The following is a 17,253-nucleotide window of genomic DNA, read 5'->3' as shown; positions in this document are numbered from 1 at the left end:
GTTGACTTGCTGTCTGTATTGTTATCAGACTGTAAAAACAATCAGCTTTTCAGGAGACAGGACAAGAGCTTTGAGTTTTCCACATACCTAATATTACAAAGTGGTTTTGAACTGTTCATAGCTGGGTTTTGTAGTGTATAAGCCTGGAATTTAAGAGGCTGAGACAGAAGGTTTGCTCCAAGTTTAAAGCTAACCTCAGCTATACTGTAAGTTCAAGACCACCTTGGTCACAGAGCATGATCCTGTCTCAGAATGAAAAATAAAACAAAACAAAACGCTTTTTTTTTTAAAAAAAATTTGAATTAGTTTTATATGCTATTAAAAAATAAGTTACATTCTCAAAACACGAAGTGTCAGACGTCTTTTAGTAAAAAAGTATCTCTCGTCTTCCATCTACCCACTTTCCATGTCTACTGGTGGAAAAAGCACTGTCTTGATTCTTACCTGTATCCTCAGGTTTCTTTTGCATATACAAGAAAACAAGATGTAGGTTCTTCCAACCTCTTATGTCTATCTTTCTTCTCGGTATGAAAAGCTTGCCCCTGTTCATCCTTAGAAGGCTGCAGTGTTTCTCTTTAAGAATATGCAGTATTTAACCATTTTGGGCTTTCTGTGATTACAAAGCTATATTTGTACTTCGTTTTTGTCTTCTTGATTATATTAGCTAGTAGTTTGTTTTAGTCTTTTCCTACCAAAACTCCCCTTAGCTTTTAGATCTGTCATTAATTCTATTGTCTTACTATTATAATTTTTGGCTTCTTAAACATTGCATTTCTGCCGGGGTGGAGGTGGCGCACGTCTTTAATCCCAGCACTTGGGAGGCAGAGGCAGGCGGATATCCGAGTTCGAGGCCAGCCTGGTCTACAGAGTGAGTTCCAGGACAACCAGGACTACACAAAGAAACCCTGTCTCAAAAAACCTAAATAAATAAATAAATAAATAAATAAATCATTTCTGTCTTTGAGGTTATTTCATTCTGTTATTTATGTGTTTTGGCTTTTGAGTGTAGATCTAGATATTTTGTAGTTTTGACATCTGGTGACTTAATGTTTTCTAGAAAATTTCTAGAAAGATGTACTATGATAGTTGGACAGTTTGGCTTGCCTCTGAAGAAGATGGTTTGGTTCCTGGCAATGCTAGAATTGAAAGCGATCATCTTTCTCCTGTCACTCATGGCTTGGCTTCCTAATTGCTGTTCATTTGGAAACTTTTATTATTTCTTGAATAGGAGAGGTAACTGGTACCCTTTAAAAGATGTGTGTGTGTAAGAAAGAAGAGAAGCAGAAAGGGAGAGGGAAGGAACCCAAGTGAGTAGAGTTTCGTATAGATGATTAGACGATTCTGGGCCGAGACCATATAATGTTGGCTTCAACTTAAAAGAAAAAAGCAAGAAAATTGTTTTTTATCATCTGTTTAGAATCCTAGCTTCCTTAGCCATCCATATATTTCTTTTTCTTCACTTCCTGTTCTGAAAGGCTCCTCCTTTCTGTGATATTTTGTAGAATATGATTCCAAAATGACAAAATATAATAAAGACTGGGATCATTTTCTCTGGAAACCACAACCAAGTAAGTCACTTGGTCATTCCTTATGTGGCTTGGATTCCTTTCATCTAATATAACCAGGCTAAAGGTATGGTAGTGAAACTAGAAACAAATAGGTCAGTTACTAGTTAGTTACTACTTATGAGTATATACGTCCATAGATTATATGCAGATATTGGTAGTGAGCTTTGCTGTTTTCCAGTGTGTATATACTTTGTTGAGGAAAATGTTGAACTCTTAATGACTTTCATCCTTCCTTTTCCTTTTAAATAAGAACTTTCGGGGCTGGAGAGATGGCTCAGCACTTAAGAACATTGTCTGTTCTGGAGGACCCAGATTAAATTCCCAGCACCAACATGGCAGCTCACAACTGTCTGTAATTCCAGTTCCAGAGGACCTGACACCCTCACACAGATATAGAGCAAACATCAATGCTCATGAAATAAAAGTAAATACATCATTAAAAAAATGTAAAGATATGGCTGACAAATGCCAAAACAAACAAACAAAATGTTGGTATTGGATAATTTTTAAGTAGAGTCACACAGTGCATGACCCCTTATACCTGACTTCTTGCCTGTACCATTATGTTTTCAAGATTCACCCATTTCTTAGCAGAGACCTACACTTGAATCCTTTCTGTAAAAATTTGCACATTTGCAAATATGGAGTGTTGTTGTTGAGTATTTGTAATAGCCACATACCACATTCAAGAGAAAGTAGAAATTTTTACATGAATAATCTTTAAATATGTACATGTGTCTGACACACATGTACATATTTAGCACTACATCATCCTGAAGGTCATTTACCTAAGCTAGATTTTGAGTTTAAAGTGAGAATCAGGGAAAGTATGTTAAAAATCTGTCTTCCCTTATTTTAATCACTGTTGTCTTGTGTGTTCTTTTATTGCCTTTGAATCCACATAGAGTTAGCTAGGTATTGGGAGGTAAATGTTCAGGATCTCCTTAGGGTGATGTAAACACAGCTCTCTTCACATGCATTGCACTTGGCATGGTTCCATACAGGGTCTTTCTGTAACCTTGGCTGTCCTGAAACTCGCTGTGGAGACCAGGTCCACCTACCTCTGCCTATGAGTGTTAGGGTTAAAGGCCCATCTGGCTTTTGATATTTTTGAGACTTTCAAATTGGGTTTCTATCCTTACTAAATTTAAAATGGAAAGAATCAGTTTTGTTTCTGTTTTTGATTTCTTCCGCCTTTACCTCTATTAGTAAACTGTACCACATGGTGGCGCTGTTTTATTTAGAATGCCAGCCCTATAGAACGAAAATGACCAGGTGACTTGGTTGTGGTTTCCAGAGAAAATGATCCCAGTCTTTATTATATTTTGTCACTTTGGAATCATATTCTACTTTAGTATTATTTTCTAATTGTGATTGTATACTGTGTGTATGTGTGTGTGTGTGTGTGTGTGTGTGTGTGTGTTCAGGTATAGCCCAGGTGGGCCATGCAAAGGTACAGGACAGCTTGTAAGAGCTGTTCCTCCTACCACCTGCTGGGATCAGACTTCAGTTGTCAGACATGGTGGCAACTGCTGTTTCCCACTAGGCCTTCCTGTTGCCCCTGCCGTAGTGTTTTCTGTGGTAAAATTGCTGTTGTTCTGCAGTGCTGAGAATCAGATCTGGGGCCCTATATATGCTAAGGAAATTCTCTGCAACTTGGAGCTCCTCCACCTTTCCAATGGAGCTATAACAGTATTCTTTCATATTCAGTGTTTTCCAAAGCAGTTTTGAGAAGAGATAAAATTAATAGTATTCAACAGTAAAATATTTTTTCAATTTTTTTTTTAAGATTAAAAAAAGGTAGGCTGAAACAGGTTTGTGAGTTTAACCTAGCTCCACCTACAGAATTTACAGCCAGCTCTACAGAAGGGCTCTGCCTTGGGGGAGGGGAGAAGGGGGCAGTTGGTTTAGAAGGCTAGCTCAGGAGTAGGTTAAAATGCAGGAAGGCTTTCTCCTCAGGAGCAAGCACATGTGAGTTCTTGGTCTTTGTATTTCTTAAGTTTAGTGACTGAATCTGATCATTGACTACAAGTGGTGTATGTAAGTCTGGGATTCTTAGAAGTACAGCCGAGTTGGGTGTTTTGTTTTTTGTTTTAGGAGAATTGTTTTTATGTTGTTCACTATTTACTGTTGGTTAATAAATAATTATCACTATCAAAATACTTAGAATTCAGCTTTGAGAAGAAGGGTTTTTGAGAAGAAGGATCTTAAGTTATTTCTCATTTATTTTTCAGAAAACTGAGTAGATTTTTTTTGCACTGTAAGATGCAGAAATTTACCCTTTTCCAGGCCCAGTGGCATTAGGGCTATATAATCCCACCTGTTCCAGAGATGAGTGAATCAGAAAACTCTCAGGTTCGGGGCTCCCTGGCCTTGGGAGAGTTTGGACAGTCTTAGCAACTTAGTAAGACCTTGTCTCAAAAAGCAAGACAAGAGCAGGTTATTTGCCTAGTATGAATGAGGTCCCAGATTCAAATCCCCGGCATGGAAGAAGGAGGGATGGAGAGGAGAGAGAGGAAGGAGGGGGGGTGAAAAGGGGAAATGTGCTCTGTAAATTGACTGAAATACCTCGTTTTCTATTTTAATAACTTTAAAATGGTTGATGCTTTCTACATTTTGCAGTTTAGCTCACTTAGAATTGTGTGTATTCTTAGGAAGGGTAAAAAGACAAAGCATTCTAAAGTGTTCTGTAGTGTCCCAAGGGGGATTTAGGATAGCCGTGCTTTCAGTTAAACAAATAAGTTTATTAAACAAAACTAAAGTAACTAGCAAGTAGTAGATTAAGTTATTAAACAGCAGATAATAGCACATGTCATCAGATCAGGCTGAGACAGCTGCAACAGCCTCACCCAGAAGAACCCAGTCAGTGTCATATTGGGCTTACAGACACCCAGCAGGATTCCCACAGAAGCCTCAAGGAAACAGTCAGTTCCTGATCACAAGTCTCAGATGGAGCAGAGTGTCCCCTAGGTAAGGCTTCTAAGGTAAAGAACAGCAACAGATAAGGTCATTAAACCGGACACTTAGAAACAGCCATAAAATGGGCCAGAGAAACTGGCAGTGAGCGGGAGTTTCAGATTAAATCTCTCTTCCTGGATAAATTTCCCATTGCTCAACTTATACTGCTTGTTTCCACTACAGTTTGGTTGGTTTACTTTTGTCTTGTTTTGAGATGGTGGTCTTGCTGTGTATACTCAGAGATCTGCTGCCCCCCAAGTGTCCAAGATCCAGCCAACTCCACCTCCTAAGCGCTTCCATTAAAGGCCTGCACCACCACTGCTCCTGGCATACTGCAAGCATTTTTAATAATGTGATAAATAATAGTAACATCAATTGGAATTGATACTTGTTCTACCTGTTATCAAGGCACAGTGTTTTAAGTGCCCATGCCTGCCTACTATATTTCCTCTCCCCATTATAGAGCCAAGAGGGGCAGCCTGCCTCAGGACAGAGTCTTGGAGGACACTTGAAGTAAACCTGCTTGAGTCTGGGATATGAGTCTGCTTTCAGTAAGCTTAAACAGCACATGGCATTTTACCAATATAATGCACAATTCAGAGAGCCACCACTGGCAGTGAGCTAGAGCTATTTTTCTTACTGGTCTATTCACAGTGTAAGGAACTTTATTTTGTGAAGCAACGAATGGACACAGGAGTAAAGACACAGCAGGGTAAAATTCAGTGTGAGCTCTCTATGCATTTTATGGGAGTAGAGTGCTCTGAGGAAATGGAGCAGTTCACTGCTACATGAAACAAAATGTAAGATTACTAATGACCTGAAACACTGTGAAAGACAACTATTCTTGAGTCCTTAAGCTGTTTTAAAGATCTACAACACAGCCAAAAGCACCTACTTGTGGATTATTGCTTACTTTAAGATGGGAGTGAATGCTGTCACTTTTGTTTGGGTCAGGGAAACCCTCCAGGCAGGTTCAGCTAATTGGAGAAGGAAGAACACGTACGTGCCCTGGGATGGCTGTTATGGGTGGTCAGTTTGACTGCAGCTGGAATTGAGAAGACTGAAGGCTGCTCACTCCTTTAGGGATGGTTTTCTTAATTAAACCATCTGAAGGGGGAAGATCCACTTTATCTGTGAGGTGGGATGATCCATCTTTAATACAGGTCTTTTGAGGCAGGAAGATCTACCTTTAATATGAGATAAATTCTAGACTGAGCCTTAGAAAAGTCCAGGCAGATATGTAGTAAAAGAAACATTAAAGCCTTTAATATATATAGATATACACATACACAAATATATATATATATGTATATATACAGATATATACATATATATATATACATATATATATATACATACACACTCATAAATATATACACATGTATGTGTAACATGTATATATACTTTAAGGCTTTAATGCTTTAATGCTTTTTACATATGTGCATATATATAAGTATATATGTTCGTACATGTATTATATATGTATGTGTATATATATGTGTATGTATGTGTGTGTGTATATATATATATATAATCTCATAGTTTGATATGTTTGAAATTTTAAGAGCCACAGGAAGGCTAGAAAGATGGTTCAATGGGTAAAACAGCTCCTGGTGTATACGGATAAGGCTCTGAGTTTGAATCTTATTAAAAAAAAAAGGAGAGGGATGGTACCTCTTTAATATGGTGGGATAATATACACCTTAGAGTACATGCTAACTGCATACTTGAATGAGATATGTTTATATAACATATGTGAATACAGAGTACTAGCTTTGTTCCAAGAATGCCTTTGAATGTTGGCAAACAATCTTCATACTTAACATTTCACTGGGGGAGAGATGTCAAGATAAAAAAATAACTTCAGTAAGTAAATTATATATGATGTTAAAGGTTCTTTTTGTTTGTTTTTCATTTGTGTGTATGGGTGCTTTGCCTGCATGTGTGTCTATACACCACAAAAGCCAGAGGAGGGTGTCAGATCTCCTGGAAGTGGAGTTACAGATGGCTGTGAGCCTCCATGTGGGTGCTGAGGATTGAACTCAGGTCCTCTGCAAGAGCAGCCAGTGCTCCTAACCTTGGTGCCGTCCTCCAGCCCCTTGTTTTTGTTTTTGTTTTTGTTTTTGAGACAGACTCTCATTATGTGGTCTTGCCTGGCCTGGAGCTTACTCTGTAGACCAGCCTGGCTTCAGATTCATACGCAGTCTTTGTGCTTTTTGTCTCTCAGGTAGGATTATGGGCATGTGCCACCACACTTGACTGTTAAATTCCATTTTAAAAATGATTTCAGGATAAAAGAGGTGGGGGAGAGGCAGAGAGAAAGGTAGATTTGCAAATTCACTGGGATATTCAGTGGGTTTCATTGAAGTGACTTGGATGCAATGAAGGAATATAGTGTTAGGAGTGTTGGGAAAAGTGTATTCTCAGAAGCAAGGTTTCCAGTGAGAGAGATGAGTGCCAGTGTGCAGGGAGAGAACAGAGTTGTGGGATTGTCCCTGACCTCATCCCAGGAGCACTGTTTACAGCGCCTTAACCAGGCGCTTCTAGCTTACTACTCTGTTCTGTGGCCTCGGTTCTTGAGTCAGGAGAATGGATGATTAGTTTAAATTCCCATATTTGAATTAGTTTGTTGTTTTTTGTTGTTTTTTTTTTAGATTTATGTATATGAGTAATTTTTTGCCTACCATGTATATGTTTTCACCATGTTTGTCTGGTGCCTTCAAAAATCAGAAGTGAGTGTTGGGGTCCCTAGAACCAGATGATGTGAGCCAAAGCCTGGTCCTCTGGAAGAGCAGCCAGTGCTCTTAAGCACTGAGCATCTCTCCAGCCCCCCTGGCAATTGATTGAAAAGACCATGTGCTGTTAAAATGAGTGTGGGTGGAAAACACAGAACCTAGTATTTTAGAATTTATAATATGCAGGTTAGTATAATCCATCTGGTTAATATAAGAAAATTAAGAGTTCATTTATTTCGGGTTTTTTGTTTTGTTTTTTGTTGTTGTTTTTGTTTGTTTTAATGTATATGAGTACACCATTGCTCTCTTCAGACACTCCAGAAGAGGGCGTCAGATCCCATTACAGATGGTTATGAGCCACCATGTGGTTGCTGGGAACTGAGCATCTCTCCAGCCCAGGTTTTTGTTTTTGTTTTTGTTTTTTTTAAATAAAAGTATGCATTTGTTTCAGACAGATAGATGCTTGAGTATCTTCTAAAGGTTTCTCTGTTGAAAGTTAAGTATCTGACATACAAAGTGTGTGTGTGTGGTCACGCGCACATAAATGAGCCATTGGAAGTCAGAGGGGAATTAAATCCTTTGGAACTGGAGTTACAGGTGTGTGTGGGTGTTGGGAACCAAACATGGATCCTTTGCAAGAACAGTAAGCACTCTTAACCACAGAGCCATCTATCCAGGCCTCCAGGGTTGGTTTTGTTTTTTGTTTTTTTGTTTTTTTAAACACCAGTAGCAACACCCAGGGAATCTTAAGGAATACCTTAGTATTGTAATTTTATCAAGGAATGATATGACTCAACTCTGGTCCATTTTGTATGCTCAACTTCCAACAGATAAACCTTTAAAATATTTTAAATATGTATCTAAAGTTTGATAAATGTTTATGCTCAAAACACTTTTAAGTCTTTTAAAAAATACGATTTTTAAAATTATTTAAATATGAGTAGATAGCTACTACAATCTTGTATCTGTCTTGTTATTTATGACATGGTGACTATAGTAGCCATCTCATAGAGAGGTTGTTATTAACAAGTTGAATAATATATGTGTATGTATATTAAGATTAGGACTAGCCCTACCATGTTACTTTTATTTTATTATTTGTTTGCTTTTTTTGAGACAGGGTTTCTCTGAATAGCCCTAGCTGTCCTGGAACTCACTCTGTAGACCAGGCTGGCCTCAAACTCAGAAATCCGCCTGCCTCTGCCTCCCAAGTGCTGGGATTAAAGGCGTGCACCATCACCACCCTGATACTTTTAGTTTTTAAGTTTTTTTTTTTCTAATTTAAATTACACTTATTTAAATGTGCCACAGTGTGTGTATGAATGTCAGAGCACACTTTGGAGGAACTGGTTCTTCCCACTGTGTGGGTCCTGTGGGTTGAATTTGGGTCCCTGGCTTGACAGCAACCACCTCAACTGACTGAGCTATCTCTGTGGCCTTCAAGTCTTGATTAGAATATAGTGTTTTTGATTATAACTCATTTTCCCACCTTCAGAACAGACAGCCCTCTTCCTTTTTTATAATGGCAGACATTCTGATGTTAAGGGGTACTTTATCACACATGAAAAGGTATTGTTTAAAAAGAAAATGTTAAAACTTAAATGTTTTGAAAGAAATTATAGGGGGTTAACAAAAAAGTTTCTAAGATTTTAGCCCTAAATTTACTTTTCCTTCACATAACCTCACACCCCCAGGCTTCCTTTACCTGCTTTGTCTAAGGGTCAATAATTCTGATTCCAAATCTTAGATAGTCCTTTAGTGACAATGACCTGTTTCCTACCCTAGTCAGTGGTTCCAGGGCTGTCTGGGATAGTTAGGAACTGTAGGGTTATTCTAAGGCATCCTGCTCTCATGGCTTGTACTGGTGTTGTAGTGCTCACTTCCCATCTCTGCACTGCTGCTCCTGCTGTTGTCAGTGTAGCTGCTTTTGTTTCCTCTTACTGCCTCTCAGCTCCAGCCTGTGTGTGGAATGGATGAATAATTGAGGTGTATAAGATAAGACCTATGATAGGAATGGAAATAAGTAGTAGTTTGTGTTGATTCCAATCAGCAGTGGCTGCCTGGAGTTGGATTAAGTAAGCAGGATTCTGGAACTGCATCCACATTGATGGAAAGAGTGCTCTGTCAGTGGAGTGGGTGGCAGCAGGAACCAGTGGCTACAGTGACATTGGGAATGAGGGTCTGGATGGGCTTGTGATGAACAAAGTCTGCTCAGACTTTTTGATATTATGCTAATATCATATGCACACTTGTAGTTCTTGATTACTTTCTTACTTCAGAAACTAAGATTTACAAATGCCTTAGCCTTGGATAAATAAAGGAAGCAGTATGAAAGATTTCTGATTTGCAGTATTTAAGTTGATTTTAGGTTTGTAAGAATTTTGTTACTGAGCAATTATATAATTAAAACTTTAAGTCATGTCAGAATGCATTTTCTTCAATAGTATTTCTTATATCAAAATTATACACCTAGTTGAAATACAGACTAGAAAATGCCAGGTTATTAATCCACTTTTACAAGGCTTACTGAATTTTTAGAAACTTCATAATGGCAATAAATTTGGCATATCTGAATGACAATTAGTTTTTAAGAAATTATTTACTATGTGAGTAAGTCTGAGAAAGTTTAAGTTTTAAAATGAATTATTTCTGGTATGTCTTTCTTTTTACACATATTACATATAACTTTTGCAGGTTGGATTTGCTACCATTTTATGCAAGATTGGTTGCTACATTGCATCCCTGCATGTCTGATGTAGCAGAGGATCTTTGTTCCATGCTGAGGGGGGATTTCAGATTTCATGTATGTATTTAAGCATTTATTTTGTAATAATTATATGTTCTAATAAGTTGAGTGAGGAATCTTTGAGCATAATGTTGTTGATAAGCATACTTTGAAATTGATAGTGACACAACAGCTGAGAATTTATGAAATTTGAAAATTTTAAAGTACAGGTGTGCTTAGCAAAGCTTAGAGCTGATAATGCAGCCCCAGCTGGAGGGGGTTACCGTTCCTGCCTTGTCCTCCCGCGATAGGTATTGTACTTTTTCTTGTTATAAATTAACGACCCTTCTCCAAGGTAAAGACACGGGCCTTATTGTTGATCCCAGAAGAACGAGAATTAGCCTGCAAGACAGCTGGGTGTGCTGCCCAATAAGTGCCCTTAGATGTCGAGTTCCAAATGTGGGCAGTGGAACAGCTTTCTAAAATTCCAAGACATCAGTGATTCTGCTGTTGCCTGTGTTTTATTGATAATTGCCTTAAGAATTTTTATCTTGGATAGTGTTAAGTTCTTTAAAGAACATGCTGGTATATACCAGCTCTTTTTCCAGGTAGCTTCCCATCCTTTCCAGTTTTACAACTGGACTATGTTAGTAGTTCTCCTGTCTTTCTTACCCAGTCACCTTATGGAATTAAGGTTACAAACCCTCAAATACATGGTAGTAGGTGACAATGTCACTGCCAGAGAGTGATAGTGGACATTGATAGCTTTTGGAACATCTTGAAATTCTGTTTACAAAACTTTAGAGTAAGTTGTTTAGAATGCTAGTAAAGCTATTGTTTGCTGTGTTCAGTGAACACTGGTGAACTCACCTGGACAAGCCAGCAGGGTCGCTGAGCGGCAGAGAGAGCAGATAGCTCCTGAGGCCAGGAGCCGCACAGGATAGCTCAGACAGAAGATGCAAGCCAAAAGCAAGCGGAAACGAACAAGTTATGATTGTATACTTGTATGATTGTAGACTTATTGTGGAGTGAGTGCTTTGAATTCAGAGCAAGAAAAGCTCATGAGGGGCAGAATCATCTCTAATTACTTCTTGTAATAAGTGTTTTTTACTATCTTTGTGATTGAGATTTTCCTGGGCTGTGCTTGCTTAAGTGTGTTTTAGGTTTTCATAGGCAGTAGTGAGCCAGGTAAGCTTTCTGTATCTAGCTCAGGAAAGCTTAACAGTTTGGTTTATTATAAAACTTGACAAAACTTCCTGAGGGTGATTGTGCTCTGAATGCCCTAGAGGAGTATGAATATACACCCTGTAAGAACACACTTTGATAAATGCTGCTACTTCAGGAATAGGTACGGCAGAAGTCATATTCTTGGCTATGTAACTGATCCCTTGTACCAATGAGGAGCTGTTATACCAGTGAGCATTATGAAAGTGCTATAACAATTGTATGCATTGATTTCCCAACCAGACTCCAAATTAAGCAAAACACAGATTGTTGGACTAAGTATGATTAGTACATTTGGTGAAAAACTTAAAAACTAAGAGCGTTCTATGCATGTATACCTCTCTTACCCTGCAAATCGAAGTGGAAGTTGAAGGGATTGGCATAGTTTATACTACTGCAATTTTTGGAGCCCACTGTTCTCAGAATAGTTAGTTGAGGTAATTTTTTTTTCCTATCTCTCTCAGGATCTCTCCTACCTTATTCTGCAAACCTTCTTTTCTAAGTTATTTCTGTTAGGCTTTAACTGTGTTTAATGTACAACTATATCAAATGAAAACAAAGTAGCAGCTACAAAACCCACCTATGTCTGTCTGGTTAACACAGTACACCCTACAACACTCATCTTGAGACAGGGACTCATGTATCCCAGGCTAGCCTCCAGTTCACTGTGTAGTGGAGATGACCTTGAATTTAGAGGGAAGACCTTGTACTGGGATTACAGGCATGTGTTACAATATCCTATTTTTTCCTTTTTATTGGATTTTTTTAGGATATAATTTTTTTCCCTAAAATCTTCACAGCAACACCCTTGATAGAGACCACTAATTGTCATGAGTACTCATTAGTTGATGTCCTTGTAGATTCTAAACCACTGAATTCTGCTGATTTTTTCAGAAGACATCATGCTGGCTCCACCATATTAACATTGTGACTTGGACTTAGTTACTCGGGTGCCGACAGGTCTATTTAAGGAGAATAATTTTGCTCTCCTAACCTGAATATCATTAGAATTCTTCTTCCCTGTATTCTACCTGTTTTCCTGAATTTTACTTATGTTTATTATCTTTAATCTTGTTTTTAAGTTAGGTTTGTATCCTTAGTCTTTGGCCCTACCTTTTTGTTTGTTCAAGACAGGATTCATGTAGTTCAGACCAGCTTTAAATTCATACTTGTAGTAGAGGCTGGCTGTGAACGGACCGTCTGTGGTCCACTTCCACGGGCTAGGACCCCAGGTGTGTACTGCCACCCCTCACTCAGTCCTGAGTCGCAGTGGGAGCACAGTGATGTGGCTTCAAATGATGCCTGTTTTCCCAGAAACGCTAAGTCACCAAATGTGTGTGCTAGGCTAGAGCCTCTCCAGTGCATAATGGTTTTCTTGTCCTTTTAGAAACCAATTGTCTCTACCAAACAGACTCAATATTTTCTTCTAAAAACATCCTTATATTTTACTTCACTGAATGTGCTTCTGTATTTTTCTCATAACTCAGTATATTTCTGTTTAGCTGTCACAGTCCCCTCACTCACTCTGTAAAGTTCTGCTGCTCTTCCTGTCACAGCATTCTGAAGCACTCGGTTCTAGCCACTTGCACCATGCCTGCTGCCACTGTCTTTCATAGTCCACAGCTCGAGTATGACAATAGCTCTTTAACCAGGTTTCCCTGTCTCTGTCTTCTATCTAGGTCCAATATATTGCCACAATATGATCATATTTGCCCCCTTAAGAATCTCAGCTGAGAAGTAAAGCTGATAAAACTATATGTAGTCAAAGAAATTCTAGTTAAACAATGGATTTGCTAATTTGACAGATCAATAAAGCTAATAGAAGTGAGAAATCAACATTCTTATATACTTCAATCAGGTAAGAATTTAGATAAACACTTTGGCAATATGTTTCTAGATCGTTAGAGACATTCATACATTGAACAGCTGAGAAAAAATTTTTTAAAAAAGCTTTGTTTACATTATGAACTGTACTAGGAAAAACTGATTATCCCAAAGCCCAACAATAGGTCTGTTGTTTTGTTTTTTTAAGGGGGTCTGATAATCATGGCACCAAAGTGATATATTCACCAAAAGAAATTTTTAATAAAATGTTGTCTTTAGATAGGACAACTATGAGGAATATTTTTGTTTCTAGTATTTTTTGTCCTCCAAAGTACCTCAGAGTCTGTTTCCTTAATGGAGAGGGCAGCTTTTAAGTAAATAATCTTCACTGAAATTCCAAAAAATGGTCTTTCCACACTTTTTAAATTAAAATTCTTTATCTTGGGGTATTAGCATTTCATAATTGACCAAAATACCTCACACAAACAGCTAAAGTGATGAAGGATATATTTTGTTGTTTCGGAGAGTTCAGACAATGATTGCTAGGCTCCATGTTTGGGGGGAGCATCCTGACAGCTGGAAGACGTAGTAGAGGCTTTTTATGCCATAATGGATGGGAGTCGAAAGTGAGGACGAGGGCAGGGGCCAGTTAGAGCCTGAGGAGATGAACACCCAGTGACCCACCTCTCCTGCCTAGGCTCTCCCCAGAGTTGTTCACAGTGTTCACCACATAAGCTTCTAGGAACATTCAAAGCCAAATTAAAGCAATTTGTCAAAATAAAAGGAATACAAGTATGTTTATGCAGTATGTCTGTGTTTCTTGTGTGTATGTGATTTTAAACTTACATTTGCAATTATAGCATTTTATGTACAACACAGAACATAAAAAGTTAAATGAAAACTTTGAGGCAAAGTGTGAGTAAAGGGGTTTATCCTCACCCTTCACTCCCTGTCCAGTAGGTGGACGGGAAACCTTCTCCTGAGACCAGAATTCTACCAGATGAGGGAAGACATATATACGTACATTAAAGCATATTCTTTATAAAGACTCAGAACATATTACAGGGTTAGCATAAAATAGATTTGTAGAAAAGTGTGTTGAATTATTCAGCGGATAAAATTAATGTAAAGTCAAAAGAACAAATTATAGAGGGAAAAGTATCATTTTGGACAAGTATCTATTAGCTCTTCTAGAAGGGCAGACAGTTCCTTACAGGGGAGTAGTAAATGATGGTCATGAGATTGTTGTAAAGATTTAGCTGAAGAGATCATTTGGTGATACACGCATTAACTAAATAATTAATTTAGTTTTGTCTAACTTTAAATATTGAATTGGAAGCAACATTTTTTGTTAAGGATAATTGGTAATGTAAGTAAAATCTTACAATAGTAATCACTAAAAGGTGATTTTTGTTGATCTGTATTTAGTTTTGCAGAAGTATTACTTCTTAGCCTTTTGGCTAAGATCAAGAGTTGTTTTGCATAAGTTGTTGGATATGTCTCTGATTATAAGTTTTGAAGAAATGATAGTGAAAAATACCAAGCGAGGAGTTAGTATAACTTAGTGGGGTCCTCTCCTCCAGTTACAGTCTTTTATAATGTTTTCAGCTTCTCTTCTGAACATCAGGAATGGAGATAAAAGGTCTTCATTTTAGAAGTCTCTTAGTTTTGAAGGGAAGAAAAAGTAGAAAGAATAGATCTCATAAAAATGGGGAATAAAATAGTAATTACTAGGGCTGGAGAGATGGCTCTGTGGTTAAGAGTACTGGCTCTTGCAAAGGTCCTGAGTGTGGTTGCCAACACCCACATGGCAACTTATAACCAACCATCTGTAACTCCAGTTCCAAGGGATCCAACGTGTTTTTCTGGCCTTCACAAGCACGCATGCATGCATGCATACATACATACATACACACATACACTTGCAGGCACTTGTACATACACATAAAATAAATTTTTTTTTTTTAAAAAAGTAATTACCAGCCTGGGAAGGGTGAAGGTGGGGAGAAATCCAATGAGAAAATCTAAAAGGTGTGCGGAGTGCAGTGGGGGTGACAAGAATAACTCCTGAGGTCTCATAGTACAGTAAGTTAACTCCAGTAGGTAACATGAGTAAAGTTTTCTAGTATATTTGTGATTTTGCGTTTGCTTAATATACTTTTGTTTATACTTAAGGTTAGATTTAGTAATAATGACCCCCTAGTTTGCTCTGGGGTCTTAATAAGCATATTTAAAGTCATCACTAAAGAGTCTGTGTGGTGTCACACACCTGGAATCCTCCCATGAAGGGAGGCAGAGACAGGAGGATTGGTGCAAGTTTAAAGCTCTCTGGTCTATGAAGGAAGCTTCAGGTCAGCCAGGGCTACATTGTAAGACCCTTCCTCAATCACCAAGCAAACAGAAATCACTAAAATTCTAAAAAGGCTAAATACCCGCTCTGTTTGCTATATAAAATAGAAGCCTGAAAGTCAGCAGTTTACATTGAGTCCTTAGCTGTCTGGTTCAGGAAAATAATGATCATGAAGTATAAGGCTTCTCATGAGATTAGACTTTTTTTAAAACTTGGAATTCCATCATATTATGGAAGTAAATTTTGGTTAATAGTTGGGGAATGTGAATCTTGGTATTCACTAGAGTCATTTGACACTTCTGGGAATTTGCTCCCTCTCTTCCTTTCCCCCCTTCCCCCACTACACTAGAAGAGTAACAACTGTCATTTCTTTTCCTGAATGTTATATGATAAATAGGTAATATTCTGGAAAGAACAATGAATTAATTGTAGATGCTACCATCTCATGATCATTGTTTACACAATAGATTTCTAGACTGTAATATGTATTTCTTATGAAACTATAATCCTACAGTTGAATCTAATTATATTTATCTCAATGTGTCTGTATTATACTGTTATACTTTTAATGGAATTTTACTATATTTGATTTTTTAAATATATACATCAATGTAGAACTTAAATAGGACTTAAAACTTGCAAAAGATTTGAACTTTGACATAAGATCATTTCTGATACTAAAAACAATGAATATATTGCATGTTTCATTGTAGTGAATTCTACTAAATATGTAATACAGTTGATAATGTAGAGCAACACCTGAAAATATTTTTCACTTAAATGAGCTTTTAGCATTTATATTTTTTAAAGCAGCATTTCCTAAAGTGTGTTCTTAAAATATTAATCTAATGTTCTGTTGATAGTGGTTAATATTATGTTAAAAAGGCATAGATTACTAAATAAATTTGAGAAATATTGACTTAAATTGAACAGGTTATTTTCAGAGCTTATTCAAGTTTGACAAAAATGTTTTGATTTCCCAAATGACTTGGTCACAGAGCACCTTTGCAGAGCACTTCCTAGAACTAGTGTGGACATCATGGGCAAATTTGGAGACAAAAAAATCTTACCCAGTTTATTTGAAATATTTCAAGTGAATTAAAACATATTAAAGTAGTTCTTATTACAGGTTTTCAAAGTGTTAATTATCTAAGCAATGTCTTTTAATTTACAGGTTCGAAAAAAGGACCAGATCAACATTGAAACAAAGAATAAAACTGTCCGTTTTATTGGAGAACTAACCAAGTTTAAGATGTTCACCAAAAATGATACACTGCATTGTTTAAAGGTAATTGCTGCATTGTTCTTAATAGAGAAATTTTAAATTTTGTTCATAAGTTTTAAATAAAATGAAATGACTAAATACTTGATTAATTTAAGTCAATCTTAATTTGTAAAAAGGAATATTATTAAATACATTAGCAAAATAGAAAATAAATGGTAAGGTGGGAGACACAAATGCAGGAATATTAATAATTAAATAATGGAACAAAATATTTCAAGAAAAAGCCATATAAGCACAATTATATGGCTTATTATTGGTTAATTAATTTTGTGTTCTTAGAGATACAGACAAACTAGGCTAAAATAAAAAGACAGAGAAAATACATTTGTATAAATACTAGTCACAAAAACTAGTTTCATCAAACTGTTTTCAAAATCCGTGAGGCAGAAAGCATATTAACAAGAAAGTGCTATGTATCTGACAGGCTTAAAAATACATAAAGAAATAATCACAATAATTAACAGGCAGCAGCAGTATGGACTATTAGAGTTTGATGAACAGTATACCAAACCATTATATAATTAACTTATATTTAACACCAAAATAATCTCTGGAGATGTTCGTGAATTGGTTACTGAAACAGA

General features: G+C 37.1%; 1 protein-coding gene across 4 annotated transcripts in view; it reads left to right on the top strand.

Moving 5' to 3' along the window:
- The window catches only part of Upf2 (UPF2 regulator of nonsense mediated mRNA decay), a 103,739-nt gene that overhangs the window by 40,553 nt on the left and 45,933 nt on the right, over positions 1-17,253 (top strand). For all 4 annotated transcript variants that reach the window (XM_052157737.1, XM_052157738.1, XM_052157740.1 and 1 more), the window contains 2 exons: positions 9,956-10,064; positions 16,559-16,672. In XM_052157737.1, the coding sequence (XP_052013697.1) occupies positions 9,956-10,064; positions 16,559-16,672 (223 nt within the window). The remainder of the gene's footprint in view (positions 1-9,955; positions 10,065-16,558; positions 16,673-17,253) is intronic.

The sequence above is a fragment of the Apodemus sylvaticus genome, chromosome 14, assembly GCF_947179515.1.
Source record: "Apodemus sylvaticus chromosome 14, mApoSyl1.1, whole genome shotgun sequence".
Lineage (NCBI taxonomy): Eukaryota > Metazoa > Chordata > Mammalia > Rodentia > Muridae > Apodemus > Apodemus sylvaticus.
This window is presented reverse-complemented; position numbering and strand designations above follow the sequence as displayed.